Below are 19,492 nucleotides of genomic sequence, written 5' to 3'. Positions count from 1 at the left end.
CCCCCTGTACTCACGGGAATACACATAGTTCTAACCTTTGGCATCCTCCCACTGAACATGGGGCTGTAGGAAACCTGGAAATGTTTCAGAGAAACAAAGACACATATAATTGCACCAGTCATAAGAAAACAATTCTGGTTTATGAAAACTCGGGAACTGTATTCTGGAAGCTTCCTTGTAAATTCCTCTGTGCAACATATCCAATTCTAATGGATACGACTCTAAGTCTTCTGTACACTTTTCATGCTATAGTGTATATGTGTTGTATGTGCACGTGCATGTATGAGTGTGCATGTGGTGTGTGTGTATGTGTGTGTGTGTGTGTGTGTGTGTACTTGTAAAAGCCATGGGTCAATGTAAAGAGACTATTTCCTTCTACCTTATCTAATCTTTCTTTGTGAGAAATTCTCCACTGAACCCAGATCTCCCTACATAGACTATTAGTGACTTTAGACTCCCTTATTAGACCATTAGAGCAGCTGGCCAGTGAGCTCCTGGTATCTACTTCTAAGGTCTCCCAGTGTGGGGATTGTAGATACTACATGCACAGGCCTAGTGTGAGCGCTGGAAATTAGAACTTGGGTTCTCATGCTTGTGCATCAAGAATTTTACACACTGAGCTGTATCCCTGACCATGTGTTTTAACTAGAAAGCTCATCCTTTAGAAATGGACTTCTTGCCAAGCATTGTGGGATCACATAGGAGTCAAGGACAGGTAGAAGCAGGCAGATCTCTGAATTCAAAGCCAGTCTGCTCTACATGTCCAGTTCTATGCCATCCAGGACCACATAATGATATCCAGTCTCAAAAAAAAAATGGACAAATAGACAACAAACAAACAAAAAAACATCTCCCCCCCCCCCCAAATCCATCCAATCACCATGTGATCTTTCTGTGGAGTCTGTTTTGTAGTTTTCTTTTAAGATGGTCATCAGTGGCCCTTGGTGCCACTAGACATTGTTGAAACATCCATTTGCCATGATAGTTCAGAATGCTGGACAAGAAGGGTAGGGATTACCTTGTCTGTGAGATTCCCAAACCCAATCTTACGACGTAAGAGTCAAGAACAAAGTGTGCATGCCAACGGCGTCTGTGGAGAAGCAAGCCGAGGAATACTCTTCTGAAGCCCAAGGTCATGAGATAGCTCTTCCAGCCTTTGAGATAGGTCATGAGATAGCTCTTCCAGCCTTTGAGATAGGTTCCAACAGGAGCTCTTCAGGGTGGCTTGTACTCAGTGTGGCTTGTACCCAAGGTCATGAGATAGCTCTTCCAGCCTTTGAGATAGGTTCCAGCAGGAGCTCTTCAGTGTGGCTTGTACTCAGTGTGGCTTGTACTCAAGGTCATGAGATAGCTCTTCCAGCCTTTGAGATAGGTTCCAACAGTAGCTCTTCAGTGTGGCTTGTACTCAGTCTAGAAAGCTGTATATTCTAGCCGGAACATTCATTTCCTACAGCTTCCTTTATTGCCCAGGGGCTAGAATGCCCTTTAAAAATCAACTTAATTTTTAAACAAGTTTCAGGTAAAGAGACTTGGAGTGTGCCTCCTTCTGTGCCCACGACACCATCATGCACGAATCAGGCCTGAGGTCTATTTGCAACAGCAGGAATCAAATAATATCTTCCATTGTCATCACTATCCCCTGAGCCCATGTCCCATGGCAGGACTCTTAACCCTGTCTTGACAGGCAGGTCTAACATTGCCATAGCTTCATGCCCTAGACATGTCTGTCTGTCCATTATCTTACTATGGCCATCACCATGGTTTAGCTCAATTAAGAGTAATGGAAATCTATATTAGCCCTTTTCATTGCTGTATATTATACCTAGATTGTTCTCATTACTCAGAATAATCATCACTGAATTTCTTCCCTTCTGGGAGAAGCTGCTTGTTGCTAAGCTTGTTCTTTGTACAGAAGTCACTGAATGGGTGACAGCCATAAATGAAACTAATAGTACACCTTTGACAGATAGGTAATTAGGGTGGCAGGTGCTATGACAATGGAGACAGGAGAGTAAAGGAGGGCATGTAGTTAGAAAGAACCTAGGAAGGGAAGAAGCTGTCACATCAATTCTAACGGGACAATGACCTTGATTCTAGGCAGTCTCTTTCATGTTCTTTGTAGATATTGAGTTTAATTCACTACCAAGGATAACAGCAATTCTTTTTTATATTTGAATGTCTAACAAGTCAGATGTGTTGTGTTTGAAAGGCTCTGTAGAAAGCTACCAACAGTTATGTGTATGGCTTCATAGGTCCAGTGATCTCAGGAAGACACAGAGGGACACAGAAATGGGCCAGGGTAACACACCTGCCTTTAATGTTAGTGTTACCACCACTACCAACATGGCCTCCTCAGCCTTCATGGCCTCTGCAGCCTTGGGCTTCCGAAGCTCTTTGTGCTGATTATCATTTATGGAGATGAAAGCGGTAAAATAAGATGCTGATTATATCAAAATTAATTATACATAAGATTTTTAAAAGATCTCAAATCCACCCAGCTAACTTCTATCCTGATTGGAATGCAGGCCATTTCTCTGCCTCAAAACAGGAAGCTTTCATGCTACCGGAGCTTGCTACCGGAGCTTCGTTCACAGCTCCTCCATTAAGGCAGCTACTGGTTTCTGTTCTTTGCTTCAGGGGAGGCTTTTCTTTTTCTTTCTTTCTTTTTTAAGTCACTGCTGTTGAGCCATGAAATCTGAGCTTTCTAGACTTTAGAAACTAGAAGTTAATTATCAGATGTTATGCCTTTTAAAGCACCCCATTTCTTTGACAGAATTGGTTTTTCATTAAAAAGTTAATTGAAATGTTTTTAAGTGGGATAATTCTTACATCCAACAGACAGGGCAAATAATTCAGTCTGAGAAAATTGTGACACAGCAGCTATTCCGCACACAGCATTTCCTTTCAAACTCTGATCATTTCTAGGTCATCTTTAAACTCACCTAATACAGCTAGCACTTCCTTGATAAGTTCTATCCACTAGTCGGTGGGTGCTGACCCCACCCATGAAAGGCTGAGGATTGGAAAGAGTGCCTAGAGAAAAGGGTGAGCCGAAGCTTCCCTCGCTTCCACCCCAGTAACCTTGGCTCCAAGTGCTGGCAAGACCAGAGACCATGGTGGAACAGTGGGAAAAGCCATAGGAGAAGAAGAAACTAATGCTACAGAAGGACCCTGATGGAAGAGTAGAGATTTTCCTAACATCCAGTAAGCTAAAGAATAGAGGAGATTTGGAAATGAATTCAGCATCTATTCCCATAAAATCTGTGATTACAGGAACTATCAAAAAAAAAACCCTTTAATTCCCTTCAATGCAGCTTATTTTATGTTAATTACCTGTAAAAGGGGGGGGAAGTATCCAAATACACAAAGGAAGCAGTGATAGCAGCATCCAGAAGTAACCGTGAATGAAAGCAGGCAGCAGAGGCCATTCCTAAAACTGACACTGATACGCTTAATGCAAAGTCCTTCTGGCGACTCTACCATCTTTCAGGGAGGAGACAGCCTAGGGGTACAGAGACCCAGGACTCCACCCAGGAGGCCCAAATGCAGAAAGCTGCAAAGGCTGAAGCATCAGCAGTTGCTTGGATGCCACACAGTTTATGGATTTATCCCAACAGCTGCATTTTCTAGGCTGGACAAGATTGGGTAGGTAAACATGTCAAAAGTCCTGTAAAACTCTGCTATAAATATATATTTAAAACAAGCACACGGAACTGCCATCTCTCCACCCCCAGACGCCTTGCTGAATATTAAGTCACATCCTCAGTTATGATAGGGAGAGTTTAAAAGGGGAATCCTGGATGGCCTTATTTCTGGATTCCTGTAAGAATTTCTCAGAATCCTGTCATGCCTCATTCTTAATTAACCCACTGTGAGCTTCATCATGGTCTTAACCTAGAATCTACAAGCTGGAATCAACTCAATAAATGATCAAACTGAGTGATTACAAGTTGGCCGTCCTCACCAACATACGGAACTTTGGCACTGGTTCCCTTGCAAAGCTGGGAGGCTACCTGTAGTTACCTGTGGAAATCAGAAGCAGGTGAAGCCTACGAGAGACAAGACAGCAAATTCAAGAGACGAACCAACACTATGCTGCAGAAAGGGACTCTGACATAGAAAAGACAGAAATGGACTGCTGACTGACTAGGTGCAAGACAATGATTATTTTTTATTTTGCTTTTAACTTTTCTTTTTGAAAAATAAATTTAATATACTATATTTCGATCATATTTTTCCCTCCCCAATTCTCAGATCCTATCCTACCCACCCAACTTTGTTATTCTCTCTCTCTCCCTCTTCCCCTCCCCTCCCCTCCCCCTCCCCCTCCCCCATCTCTCAAAACAAAGAAAAACAGAACACATGCAACATGCTCCCCAAACAGAAATCATAATCAGCAAGCAAAAGCCCACATGGAGTCAAGCCAGATAGGGTCCCAATGCTTAGAGGAAGAGGTGGACACAGGCTCCCCACTTCTAAGGGAGAAGCTGTCTGTGATCAACAATTGCTAGCAAAGGGAAAATCAGTTATCACCAGTGGAGTCTTACTTGGCACGGTGGACAGGATTTCTAAAGTCCTTTCCTCCCATGGGCTGAGACTTGCCCCTTTCCAATTTGCCGTCTCATTGGTTTAGGACATTGACTCTTACCTAATGAATAATTCTGGGCTGGAGATAGCCTCCCTTTTTTTTTTATTATGGCCTCAGTCATATACCAAGTGACTGTTTCTGAGGCAATCAGGTGTAGCCCACAGCTAAGGGGAAGAGGTGTGAGCCTCCCACTCATCTGTAATTAAGACGAACTCTGAGCACACCTCATACTGAAAAGGGGCAGTCTCCACCCGTTCCTTACTCCACATAGCCCACCAGGACTTCCAGACTCAGTGTCCCAGTTAAAGGAATTGAATGGGGACACCTGGAGTATAGAAGGAGATGCAGGGGCTAGAGAAATGACTCAGCAGTTAAGAGCACTGACTGCTCTTCCAGAGGTCCTGAGTTCAATTCCCAGCAACCACATGGTGGCTTAAAACCATCTGTCATGGGATCCGATGCCCTACTTCTGGTGTGTCTGAAGACAGCTCAAATACATAAAATAAATAAATAAATCTTTACAAAAAAAAAAGAAAGAAAGAAAGAAAGAAAAAGTGCATTTCCAAGGGAGGGGAAGGGTCCAGAGCTGGTAGAAAGGCTGGAAGATAACTGGTCTCACCTTTTTATAGTGTGCTTTCTCACACATCTGCACAGTCCTGGCTTCCCCCCGACATACTCTGTTACCTGTCTACCTTAGTGAAGCTTCCCAGTGTTCCTTGCTGCTTCTTCACATCCTAATCCCACAGCATTCTGGGACCCAGAAAACTTACATAGCTGCCCTCTGATATCCTATAATTCTTGACATGCTCCCCAAACAGAAATCAAAATAAGCAAGCAAAAGACCAGTAGACCCCCCCCCACACACACACACACCAGTTTTCAGATATTTGCAAGTACCTTCGTGGACATCCACAGTGCTAAGTATAACCATACCATTTGAATGATGATAATCCAAGGTGTGAAACTTCAGACAGAATACCAGCCTCCTCTGGGAGAATACCGCGGGCTGTCCCTGTCACAGGGATTCACCCAGAGCAGATTCTTGTTCTTCTTCCATCTCCTCCGATGGGCCAAGATCTAAGTACCTATGTTACATCAACCAAGAAGTGATTTGATGACAAGGATAGATTAATTCTGGTACAGTCAAGACGCGCAAGCTTTTTAGGTGAAAGGGGGCAGCTTTTTCCTGAGACAGCTAACAAAATGACAGATGCAGAGCCATTAGCAGGCTGACTCCCAGTCTCCCCTGTAGCATCTGGCTGAGCACAGCAGAGGTAGACCCCTTCCCACTGAGAACCAATGAGTTCTGCGGTGGCCATGTGCCCGGATCCAGCACTCTGGGAAGCTTGGACTGATCTTCTAGCCATGGTACCCAAACACAGCAACAGCCTGTTCAAACTCAAGTCACTCTTCAGGCATATAATAAAATCTAGACTCTTCAATCCTGACCTAACTCAGAATTAAAAAGTCAATAGATAAAAATCTAAGGGAAGAAAAATGTTTAGATGCTTGAATGTCTTTCAAATAGTAGTATATTCTTTAAGGTGTTCACAATGTATACAAAGTATCTTGATCATCTCCAGCTTCACTCCTCCCTTCTAGTATCCACAACACATCTCCCTCCAAACTTTGTATCTTTTTTTTTTCTATTTTTCTTTATTGTTTAAACCCACTGAGCCAAATTGTTGCATGAGTGTGGGAACCATCTACTGGGACATGGAAATCTTCCAGTAGCTGCTCCCCCAGCAGCTATCAACTACCAATAGCTTCTCAGCTAGGGATGAGGGCTCATGAGCCCCTCCCCCATCCATGCTGGAATTCTTAACTGACCTGATCCTGTGCTGGTCTTCCAAAAGGAACCACAGCCACTCCGAGTTCCTGTGTGTAACAATCTGGATCCTTAAATGATTATTCTGATGTGCACGGGTGTTTTATCTGCATGTATATATTTGCACCATGAGTGTGCCTGGTGCCTGTGGAAACCAGTAGAGGGCATCTGATCCCCTTGGGCTAGAGCTACAGGTGGTTATGAGGTGCAGTGTGAGGGCTAGGAATTGAGTGCTCCCAACCACTGAGCCATCTCTTCAGTTCTGACCATTAATTAAATATTTTAAAGTACCTCTGTCACTTTGCCACACACTTCTTTTGACACCATTAACCCCTGAGATACTACATAATAAGTCCCGCCCCAACCCCCACTCTCCTCTACCCTTCTATCCTGTCGTGCTTCAGAGGGAAGCCCTGATTTCCTTTCTCTCCCTCCAGCCTCATCTATATTTCAAAGTCTTCGATGTAACTACCATTGAAGTGTTGGGGGAAATCTAGATGTAAAATCCATCTTCTCCCATTGGACATCCCCTGGTAATCCCCTGGTAATTACAGTCATGTAATAGAGATGTATGTGAAAGTCAGCAAGCTGCCTTGGGTGACACTGGACTGCTGCAAATACGATATCTGATAGAAAGAAAATGATTGAAGTGTAAGTTCAGTCACTGATCTGATAACAAATATTAAAACACTGTGAAACACGTTTCCCAGGGAATCAAGATGCAGCATACCTCTTTGGACTAACAGTTCTGGCCAAGCTGTTCACTGAATTGGCTTCTGATTATTTTTCTATCTTCCATCTTCTTTCTTAACCATTACCTCTTCTTCTAAAGGACTAACCCTGGTGTGGTATCCACCCTCCATAGCTAGTTAGAAACTAGCATAACATCATTTCTAAGGTATGTCAATGTTGGGGGTGTCTCACCTACAGGCCCCTCTCCCTAAGTCCATCTCATGGCCCATGGATGGGTATCAGTACCCAACCTCACTCTGGAAGTGGTAGAGGCCCTGAAACACTTCCCTCCCCTGGGGCAAGCAGGGCTAGCCCCTGCCCTCATGACTAGCCTTCACATTTCAGGGGTAGCTCTCTAAACTCTGCGTCCTTCAGATTCCAAGTTCATAGGATTTCCTTGTAGCTCACAGCTTCCTCATTATAGATAGGGATGCACACAGTCACCTCTCAACAGGACATCCCTGCTACTGACTCTGTCTTCAGAGATGGGCAAATAGAGCTCACCAGAGCCAGCAAGTGGCTCAGTCACCAGAGCCAGCAAGTGGCTCAGTCACCAGAGCCAGCAAGTGACCTCTGTCACCAGAGCCAGCAAGTGGCCTTGGTCACCTCTCAGTAGGCTGCATCTTTAGATGCACTCTTTTTCTTCCTGGCTATTGCTCAAATTTTAAGACACATTAATCACATACTCAGTTTGAGACCCAAGGTAAATTAATTCTTCAACTGTATAAATGGTTCCATTGGCTTGCCTCCTACAACTCCCAACTCGAGTATGCCTAGTTATTGTGGCCATCAAGAAAATACAAAGTGGCCAAAGGGTAGAGATACTATGTGAACAACTTTCCCTAGGACCATTAGGAAATACAGCATAGCTAGACTCATATTTGCCAGTTGATTCCTAGAGAAATGTCATGCCAATTAGAGGGACTTTCTATGCATAGAGACTTGTTTTCCTTTCCCCCTTGGTTCTTGGTTAATCTTCTGTGTAAATGGTTAAGCAAGTAGAGCTGCATAAGAAATATTTTTTTTCTGATTTAGCCATGTTCCCTGCTGTGGGCAAAACATAAATAAATGTGTATTTTGGAAGGAAAGACTAATTACCCCTCGTAGACAGAATGCGGACTGAGTTGTAACTAAAAGCTGCGTGCTTGCTACAGAAAATCTTTGTGTGTGTATAATGCTTTGTTGAACACTCAATAAAGGCATTGTTATGATATCCACATCCCTAAGCCTTAACAAACTAAGTTGGCAACATCAAACCTTTGGGATTTCACACAGTGCACTCCTGTATGCTCTCAGGATTGGATTTCCTCCTTGGATTGTGGTTTACAAAGGAAAGAGTCAAATCCCCTTCAAACTTCTGGAGGTCTGGGCACAAATGCTCTGTGAGGGATGAGGACAGTGAAATGCTAACATGTCCGCCCAGGTGTGCACCAAGGGGCATAGTACAGCCGCCAAGAAATCACCACAGGGGCCCAATCATTTCCCGATGTCAGTCCAGAATAATTTACCTGCAAGCTAAATATCTGACTGCGAACAAGCCTCTGATATGTTTCACTGGGGGGTGATGGGACTGAGTGAACAATAAAGAGATGCTGTTAAACTGGTTTGATAGCAGTAAAATGCCGCCCCCCCCCCCACAGCTGACCCAGCCCCTTCAGGTGGTTGCAGCACTGAGCAGGAGTAAGAGAGCCCATCAGAGTCGGTTGTTCATAACCGACTGCATGGAGTGTGAAGAATCAGAATGGAGTTTGGAAGTGAGGAGCTTGAGCCTTTTCCTATCCTGGTCTGGTGCTATGACCTCTGTGTGCCCCAGCCCCAGTCCCACCTGCCTCTTGTGGCTTCTCACAGAACAGTGAGCTGTCTTGGTCTGCAACTTTGATGTCCCTTCAATTTGGCTTTATGTATTCAGTGCCTTGTTATTAAGTGTCTGAGGGTCCAGGATTGTTCTAGTCTCTTGGAGAACTGACCTGGCTTTATGTACGCAATGCCTTGGTATTAAGTGCATGAAGGTTCAGGACTATTCTAGCCTCTTGGTGAGCTGACCTCCTTGCCAGTGTCAAATTGACTTCTTCATCCTATCATTCCTAAAGTGTTTGATTAATGAATCTATTTTGTGTAATGCTAATTTTGCTGATGTTACTATAGAATACTTTATTTATTTATTTTTACTTCTTTGTTGGATATTGTTTCCTTATCAGGTAGAATAACTTTGTGTTTAATTCAGGACCTCAACCTCATTTGCTTGATGTGACTATTGCTGTGATTAGGTTAAATGTGGAATTGGTACTACTTGGTTTTAAGTGTCTGATCAGGCTCCCTATCCTTCTTGCTCTGTTCTTACCTCCTTCGAATGGCTTAAATGTTTTTGTGATTCCAGTTGAATTTTTGCATGGGCACATTGGCTTTGTTTCCCTCCTCAGGCTGAAATTTCAGTGGTTTCTTTATGATTAGCCTCACATAGTTTCCTTTCTTTCTTTCTTTCTTTCTTTCTTCCTTCCCTTCCCTTCCCTTCCCTTCCCTTCCCTTCATTTCCCCTTCTCTCTCTCTCTCTCTCTCTCTCTCTCTCTCTCTCTCTCTCTCTCTTTCTTTCTCTCTTTCTATTATTGGATATTTTCTTTATTTACATTTCAAATGTTATCCCCTTTCCTGGTTTCCCTCCCTCCCCCTGCTTCTATGAGGGTGTTCCTCCACCCACCCACCCACTCCTACCTCCCTGCTCTCAGTTCTTCTACACTGGGGCATCTATCGAGCCTTCATAGGACCAAGGACCTCTCCTCCCAATGATGCATGACAAGGCCATCCTCTGCTACATATGAAGCTAAAGCCATGTGTACTCCTTTGTTGATGGAGTCCCTGGGAGTCCTAGGGGTTCTGGTTGGTTGATATAGTTGTTCTTCCTATGAGGTTGCAAACCCCTTCATCTCCTTCAGTCTTTTCTCTGACTCCTCTATTGGGGACCCCATGCTCAGTCCAATGGTTGGCCTCAGTATTTGTAAGGCTCTGGCAGGGCCTCTCAGGAGACGGCCATATCAGGCTCCTTTCAGCATGCACTTCTTGGCATCCATAGTAGTATCTCGGTTTGGTAACTGTATATGAATCCCCAGGTGGGACAGTCTCTGGGTGGCCTTTCCTTCAATCTGTGCTCAACCCTTTATCTCCATATTTGCTCCTGTGAGTATCTTGTTCTCCTTCTAAGAAGGATGGAAGCACCCACACTTTGGTCTTCCTTCTTATTAAGCTTCATGTGGTCTGTGAATTGTATCCTGGTTATTTGGAGCTTTTGGGCTAATATCCACCTGTCAGTGAGTGTATACCATGTGTGTTCTTTTGCGATTGGGTTACCTCACTTAGGATGATATTTTTAAGTTCTATCCATTTACCTAAGAATTTCATGAATTCATCATTTGTAATAGCTGATAATTGTGTAAATGTACCACATTTTCTGTATCCATTCCTCTGTTGAGGGACATCTGGGTTCTTTCTAGCTCCTGGNTATTATAAATAAGGCTGCAATGAACATAGTGGAGCATGTGTCCTTATTATATGTTGGAGCATCTTCTTATGGGTATATGCCCAGGAGTGGTATAGCTTCAGGTAGTATTATGTCCAATTTTCTGAGGAACCACCAAACTGATTTCCAGAGCGGTTGTACGAGCTTGCAATCCCACCAGCAATGGAGGAGTGTTCATCTTTCTCCACATCCTTGCCAGCATCTGCTGTCACCTGAGTTTTTGTTCTTAGCCATTCTGACTGGCGTGAAGTGGAATCTCAGGGTTGTTTTGATTTGCATTTCCCTAGTGACTAAGGATGTTGAACATTTTTTTTAGGTGCTTCTTGGCCATTCACTATTCCTCAGTTGAAAATTCTTTGTTTAGCTCTGTACCCCATTTCCTAATAGGGTTATTTGGTTCTCTGGAGTCTACCTTCTTGAGTTCTTTGTATATATTGGATATTAGCCCTCATTGGATGTAGGATTAGTAAAGATCTTTTCCCAATCTGTTGGTTGCCTTTTTGTCCTATTGACAGTCCTTTACCTTACAGAAGCTTTGCAATTTTATGAAGTCCCATGTGTTGATTCTTGATCTTACAGCATAAGCCATTGGTGTTCTGTTCAGGAACACCAATGTAGCCAACATCAAACTGAATGGAGAGAAACTTGAGGTAATCCCACTAAAATCAGGGACTAGACAAGGCTGCCCACTCTCTCCCTATCTACCCAACATAGTATTTGAAGTTCTACCTGGGGCAATTAGACAACAAAAGAAGATCAAAGGGATACAAATTGGAAAGGAAGAAGACAAAACATCACTATTTGCAGATGATATGACTCTATACTTAAGTGACCCCAAATATTCCACCAGAGAACTTCTAAAGCTGATAAACAACTTCAGTACAGTAGCTGGATATAAAATTAACTCAAACAAATCAGTAGCCTTCTTCTACTCAAAGGATAAACAGGCTGAGAAAGAAATTAGGGAAATGATACCCTTTACAATAGTCACAAATAATATTACATACCTTGGTGTAACTCTAACCAAGCAAGTGAAAGATCTGTATAACAAGAACTTCAAGTCTCTGAAGAAAGAAATCGAAGAAGATCTCAGAAGATAGAAAGATCTCCCGTGCTCATGGATTGGAAGGATTAATATAGTCAAAATGGCTATCTTGCCAAAAGCGACCTACATATTCAATGCAATCCCCATCAAAATTCCAAATCAATTCTTCATAGAGTTAGAAAGAGCAATTTGCAAATTCACTTGCAATAACAAAAAACCCAGGATAGTAAAAACTAGTCTCAACAACAAAAGAACTTCTGGGGGAATCACCATCCCTGACCTCAAGCTGTATTACAGAGCAATATTGATAAAAACTGCATGGTGTTGGTATAGAGACAGGCAGGAAGATCAATGGAATAGAATTGAAGACCTAGAAATGAACCCACACACATGGTCACTTGATCTTTGACAAAGAAACTAAAACCATCCAGTGGAAAAAAGACAGCATTTTCAACAAATTGTGCTGGTTCAACTGGCAGTCAGCATGTAGAAGAATGCAAATCAACCCATTCTTATCTCATTGTACAAAGCTCAAGTCCAATTGGACCAAGGGCCTCCACATAAAACCAGATATACGGAAACTTATAGAGGAGAAAGTGGGCAAGAGTCTCAATCACAGCTTTCAAGTGGCATTGGCCATCTTTACCTATAGTAAAGAAATTTCCCAGGCTACTTACACAGCTTCTTTTGCCACTTTCCACCGCTCAGCCACTGTCGTGTGTTACAAACCCATGCCAAACTGTTATATTTAACTATCAATGATCTGTTAATGAAATTTAAATAATGAAAACATATTTTCTAAATAAGCATCTCATTTGGTTCCTTGGAACATCATGAAAATTAACCTGGCAACAGCTTCATCTCAGAACATTGCTCATGGCAAACACTTGCTCTGGGCCTCTGAGTTCAGTCATAAACTTGTCAAGAATCGATCTGAAAATCTACCTTGGTCTGGGAGACAGGACATGAAGTTTGGGGTGGGGTGAGGGGCAGGCAATGCAGAGCAGACAAGTGCTTGTGCAGGCTAATGTGTGCCAGGCATCTGAGGGCTCCACCTTTGTGCGAATGGGACCACTCTTTCTTCTCTCTGCAGGACCTTAGTTTGTGTCTGATGGAGAGCCACCCAGTCCTTTATCTGAAAATGTTTTACTTTTAATTTTGGAAAATGTTGAATGTATAGTTTGTTTGTTTTTCCCATTGGATAGTCATACTGGTTGAAATGACATCTGTGCTTAGCCTCTTTGTTAGTCCACAAAGGCTAGTCTTTAGGATTGCTTATTCTGTTGCTGTCCTGAGTGTTTGGACTGAACCATCTGCCTTGCTATTCCTTATATCCCTTTATTTTTCTGGCTAACGTTCATTGAGATTCTTAGGTCTCTGGGTCTCAAGCTTGAAGCATGTTTTCTTCACGTTTTCTCCATACAGCCCCTCCCCTTCCTTTACTAGCACACAGATCAGGTTCCCTGACAGTTGCCTGTAGCTGGTGTGTGCTGTTATTTTATAGTCTTGTCTTTGCTGCCCGTGTTTAACCTATTATGATGATGTAATAAGCACTACAGGTTTTCCTAAAACAATCTGCTAATAATCTAGTTTTCTGTGGGTTTTATGATTTTTCTTTATTTTTTGATAATTTTACACAATGAAAGAAATGTATTTGCCCTCAATCTCCCCATTCAGTTCTTCCCAGATCCCCCCCCACACACACATCCTCTCCCATCTTCATGTCTCCTTTTTCTTTTATGATCTACCAAGTCCTGGTAGTGCTGCATATATGTGTGTGGAAGGGTTCTATTTCTTTTGAGTTTAACAAGCACTTTTATGCCCCTTTCCTCTCAATTTAATCTCTTTTATCTATGAAACTGTAACATTGCTGTAAGATAATTATAAAACCACCTTATTGACTTTGCAGAAAACCAATCCGCATTGATTATGGGTCACTTAGGATATATATATATATATATATATATCTCCAATTATTTTTCTGTGACTCATGACTTCTCTATCTTGGAATTCCTATAGGTATTTTTATAACAACTTTATGAAGAGGTCATTCACACAGCACAGATGCAAGATGCAATGCTTTCAAAGTGGGCTGTTCTATGGGTTTGATGTGTTCACTACATCCTGTGACCCTTACCTTTTTATAACTTGAGAATGATTGTGTCACTATAAAAGGAAATTCGTCACCTGCTTGCTCTCTTTGCCCCTGCATTGTCTATCCTGGATATTCAATGAAAGATCATTAAGTGATAACCTATAGTAGGCTTCTTTCACTGAGCAGTGCATTTTCAAGACCCCCTTACGGTGCAGCCTTTAGCAGTCCTCCAGTCTTCTCTGTGGCTGAGCGGACTGCATGGACGGTGCATAACACATTTTATTTATTCACTCATCTACGTAACAATGCTTATGTTGTTCACATATACCAAGTTTCTATTGGATGTCATTAGGGGCAGTGCTTGTTTGAGTGGTAGATATTCTAAGTCCTATAAATATTCCTTACTTTAGCACTGAGATGTGGTGGTTACCTAGTAGTCATTTCACCTTCCCGGTTCCTGATTTTGTGGCCTGTTAGACCAGACTACACTACTGTTGAATCCTAAGCTACATATTGCTCACTTCCTAGGTAAGAGCCTATGTCCTAACCCAGTGCTCACAGCTTTAATGTCTAGTGTTGGGAGCAGGCATCGTTCTCAGTCCTTGAGAGTGCTGAGTTCTGACCTTGACGTCTTTCAGGTGGCTCCTCTCCTGCCCTGAGGAGTTTCCCCTCCCATGTATGTGCAGATCTGCTCACCAAACAGTACCTACATAGATAGTCTATATTCCTCAGATCTCAGAAATCCCCCGTGTCCAGCTTTTTCACTTCCAGTCCTCAATTCTGTCCTTTCAGCTTTCTGAGGCTGACAGGTTTTTCCTGCCATCTCCCTGAAACCCCTTTCAAAATTAAACACCCCTGCAGGTGCAATAAGCCTTGCTGGCTGCGGTCTCTGAGGCATCTCGACCGTCCATTAACCAATGAACAAACCACTCGTTTAAACCTTTAAAGCACTGTCTTGTTGTGTTCTATGTTCTTTGACCAACAATAAAGGGTCTTATTGCTCCTGGGGTGGGTGGTCATCAAAGATGTTGGAGGGCGACATAGGCTGTGGACCACCTAAATTTACCAATTAGAGTTCACACTGAAAATTCAGCCCTTTAGGGGGCGCCTGGTGATATGGGCTTCGTCTGGTATGATCAGCAATACCATAGGAAACATTCTTTTAAGAAACCATAGTGCCACTTGCTTCTGTGAGTGATGAAATGTTTCTCTCTCTTCTCATAGGTCATCAGCGAGTTCGAAGCCTCCCCTGACTCATTTTCCTACAGAATCCCTAACCTGAGTCGGAATCGGCAGTATAGCGTCTGGGTGGTAGCGGTGACTTCCGCCGGAAGAGGCAACAGCAGCGAGATCATCACTGTGGAGCCCCTAGCTAAAGGTACACAAGCCATTTGAGCCTTAGTGGAAGGACCTATGGACAACCACAGCTCAGTGGTTGTTAGACCCCTGCTTTATCTAAATGGAAGCTTGTTGACATCACGTGTCAGCCTGTCAGGTCAGGCTCTTTTTAACAAGTAGAAAAGAGGTTTCCCTAGTGGTGAATGCAGTACTAAGGGAAGATGGCTACACCACTAAACATGTTTAGAAGAATTAGTGAAAGTCACTACCTGTCATTTTTTTCCAAGGAAGCTCTTCATCAATCCAAATCAGGTTCATACTTATTAAAAGACATATACTGGGTTACAGTGTATGGGATTTAAAATGGTATAAATGTAAGAAAATCATTAGTTGTTGAAGTAGCTAGTTTTCATTGCTATGATAAAACACAATGACCAAGCAGCTTATGGAAGAAGAAAGAGTTTATTTTGGCTTACAGTTCCAGAGAAAGAGAGAGAGAGAGGTGGAGAGACTATAAGGGTGGAGATGCATCACAGTATACAGCCAGAGCAGAAAGCTGAGAGATCAGATCTCAAATCACAAACACAAAGCAGAAGGACTGAACTGGAAGTGGGGTAAGGCTATGAACCCACAAAACCCACCCCAGTAGTTTCCTTCTTCCAACAAGGCCCCACCTCCCAAGGATCTGATAAATTTCCCCAAACAGCACCTCCGACTGGGGACCAAACATTCAAACCATGAGTCTATAAGGGACATTTCTCATACAGATCACCACACCACATGGTTCATTTGTAGAATGCCCCCCACACACCCTTAAGAAGCGGTGAGACTTGAGCCAGCAAGGAACAAATCCCTATGTATCAGTCTGTTGCCTTGCCCCATTGTGGATAGATCCTTCAGAAGTAGGCACAGCCACGCGTTCTTACTGGTGATTGCTGTCAGGTTCCAAAGTCCAACTAGCCGAGCCTTTGCAATGAGCCTGCATCCATGAATCACAATTCCAGTTCTGTAGGCAATGCCTCTTGACTCTGGATTGGCCATAGAGTTCCATTATCATGTCTAAGGAGCCTACCAAAAAAAAAAAAAAAAAAACATTCAAAGCCTCTGAATTGGTAGTTGAAAAACAGGCAGCTTAAAATGGCAAGGAAGGAAAAAAATGCTATAGATTCAAATACAGGAACGTAAAACATCATTTAGAAAGTAAATTGGAGGAGTTCTTGTGTACTCTACTCTTTAGCCATGAAACCCACATAACTGGAAGGGTTCGTGTGTATTGGACTCTTTAACCATGATATCCATGTTCCTCCTAACACCAGTGGGATAAATGAGGCACTACATCCAAACGCATAGGACGGGAAGAATCCCTTCAGGCACCTCCTGTCTCTGAAGGCCACAGTGAAGTAGCTGCAAAGTCAACAAGGCTCAGCTGAAAACAGGCTCCTTCCACAGGGTGGGACCTATCAGGAGATATTGTATTGTGGTATGTCATATGCCACAGGAGTGGCAGCATGCTGCTCAGTGGCGAAGCCTAGTATGCTTGAGACCCTGCACTTGATCCCTGGCACGAACTTGAACCCACTAAACAAACAAGTAATTATTTAAAAGGCCCATTATGCATTAGGCACCACACTTAAGACACTTAGCTCGGGGTGGGGGTGGGGGTTGACTGTGGGAATCACATCTTCCTAAACCCTGGCAGTTAGGCAGAGTCACAGCAGGGCTTCCCTGCCCTCTCCTTCTGCCGGTATAAACTCCCGAGCTCTGAACCATGCAGGGGTCCCAGCAGCTCTGGTCCCCTTTGTGTAGATCCAGAGTCAGATAGAGGCTCCCTCCTTGTGATCCCTATGCCTAAATCTAGCCAGTCTGAGCTCCTACAAGGAGAACCTTCCCCTCCTTTCTGCATCCCCTAGCCTCCATTGCATATGCAAGTCTACTGGCTCAAATAAAAAGAGCAGCCTCTGCCTCGGGGTTTATGTACTAGGAAGTGGTACCTGGTAGATGGCACATGTGGGAGTTGTTTTCCTCGGAAGAACTACAGCCTGGTGTCTACCAGTCCCGATAATCACTGATGGTAGTGGTAATGGATGAATCACTGTCCTAAGCCCAATGGCCGCAGAGCTGTCCCCTTTCTTTAATATATGTGAAGAGTGGGGAATCGGGCAAAGTGTCATCCGGCTGGTAAACAGCTTTTATCCAGATTTACTTCTTCTGGCCATCGGACTTTATGTTTTATGTTGTCTATTCTCTCAGATATTAAAAGTATATTTTAATGTGCAGTTTGGGGGCTAAGACAAATCTCTTCATAAAGTGCTCTGAAAAATAATCACACTCAGAGAAAACATGGCTTGGAGTTGCCTGGCTTATGGAACGTCAAGGGTTTAATATACTGCTCATATTTGGTTAGTAGAAGAAAGAGAGGCTGCAGTGGGGACTTTCAGCCATGAGCATGTCCTTACATGACCAATCTCTTATAAGGCAGATGCCAGAGAACAGTATTGACAGCTGCAGTGTTAATTAGCTCTGGGGGGCTGCTCTGTTGGGGAGGTCACCTTGGCTCTGTGTAAACAGTCTTTTCTTTGGTACTGTAGCTCCTGCACGGATCCTCACGTTCAGCGGGACAGTGACTACTCCATGGATGAAGGACATCGTCTTGCCTTGTAAAGCTGTTGGAGACCCGTCACCTGCCGTAAAGTGGATGAAGGATAGGTAACCAGCAACCCAATGTATGCCTCTTAGTGAGCCCTTAGCCAATACGTCAAACAGCCTTGTGGACATCGGTGTAAAGAGTGTTTCTTGTAGTTCATGCTAGCTCCAAACTCATGGTATATAATTAAGGGTGATATTATGCTTCTGTACCCCCACCTCTCTTTTCCTGGTGTTGGGATAACAGGCACATGCCATCATGCCCAGTACATTTGGTGCAAAGCATCAAACCCAACACTCCACATATGCTAGGAAAGCACTCTACCAACTGAGCTACATTCCAACGCCTACTTCATGATAGTAATAGAAGCTGAAGAAAGCCAGCGCTCCACTGAAACGAGGCAAAAAAAGCAGTCCACACCTACTTTTGAGCATTCCAACTGTATCAGGAGAAATTGCTTCAAAGCATATGGTTTTGATCATCTGTATGTATCATTCTTCTATTAATCCAGACCCTGAAATTCAGGAAAACACATGTGAGGAAAGGAGCCAGAACTAACAAGCATCACTGTGGGAGTTTGCTCTATATTACTGGGGAATGGAGGCTAGGTGCTCAAGTTATCAGGAACTTTATTTACTAGCTCTCTCTTTTTTTTGAGATAATGGACAACCTAACCGAAGGCACAAGCCCCCGGAAGGAACTTATTTAAACAATAGAATTCAGGGGTTGGAGAGATGGCTTAGTACTAACCTTGCAAGGGGCCTGAGTTTTATTCCTAGCCCATATGAGTTGTGAGATACTGGAGAGTGACTCATAGCTGCCTGCAACTCCAGCTCTCAGGGGATCCAAAAGCCTCTTGCTACCCTGTACACCCCTCTCCCCACAAACACAGGACTAAAGTAAGAGAACACAGTTCTATGTAGATCCAGCACGTGAGAGGATAGAGCAGGAAGATTGCCAGTTGTGAGGTCAACATTCTGGGCTACATAGCAAGACCCTGTCTCGAGAAAAAGAAATGAAACCCATTAGGACTTGCCTAGCGGAAAAGCTGGTTCTCTGTGCTCAATATTGATTACTATAATAATAAACCCCAAAGAGAAGGGACAGGGGATATGATGAGTGCCTTAAACATGCTTTATCTCTATGCAGGGGAAGAAATTAAGATATAAATAGAGGCTGAACATCCACTAATAGTCATGGAGATTTAAAATAGCGGATTCAGAAGGGTGCCTATTTCCAAAACAAAAGCACTTACAAGCATAAATGATCAAAATAATGGGTTGGACCCAGCGAGCAATTTTCTCATTGCATTTTAAGTTGGTTAATCCAAAGCAAATTCATAAGCTCCCTGGGTCAAGCTGGCCCTCTGCCTTACCTAGGAGTGACTCCATAGGTCATGATGACAGACACCTCTTCACAAGAGGGTCAGCTCCATGCTCCTTCGAGATGCCATCTTACCTTGTGCATGTCAAATTCATTAAGAATTGTGCTTTTAAATTGATTTAAGTCTATAAGAGATCACGAAATTTGATTCGCCATGTGTGATTTTTGTCAAGTTGGCCCCTCTGCCAGCAAGAGTTTCTCACAGGGAGAAACTCTCCAAAGCCAGAGCTGGGGGAGGAAGGAGAGACATGGTAGACTTGACAATAGTCACGGCTTTTGGCCAATAATTAACAAGATTCCTGGCCATTGACACAGATCTAGCCTTCTG

The 19,492-nt window shown here is 43.3% G+C and overlaps 1 protein-coding gene across 3 annotated transcripts in view; it reads left to right on the top strand.

Moving 5' to 3' along the window:
- Positions 1–19,492, top strand: part of Dscam (DS cell adhesion molecule) — a 566,911-nt gene that overhangs the window by 486,289 nt on the left and 61,130 nt on the right. For all 3 annotated transcript variants that reach the window (XM_021209063.2, XM_029544386.1, XM_029544387.1), the window contains exons 21-22: positions 15,024–15,177; positions 17,726–17,843. In XM_021209063.2, coding sequence (XP_021064722.1) covers positions 15,024–15,177; positions 17,726–17,843 — 272 coding nt within the window. The remainder of the gene's footprint in view (positions 1–15,023; positions 15,178–17,725; positions 17,844–19,492) is intronic.

This window comes from Mus pahari, chromosome 12, assembly GCF_900095145.1.
Source record: "Mus pahari chromosome 12, PAHARI_EIJ_v1.1, whole genome shotgun sequence".
NCBI classification, from domain to species: Eukaryota; Metazoa; Chordata; class Mammalia; order Rodentia; family Muridae; genus Mus; species Mus pahari.
This window is presented reverse-complemented; position numbering and strand designations above follow the sequence as displayed.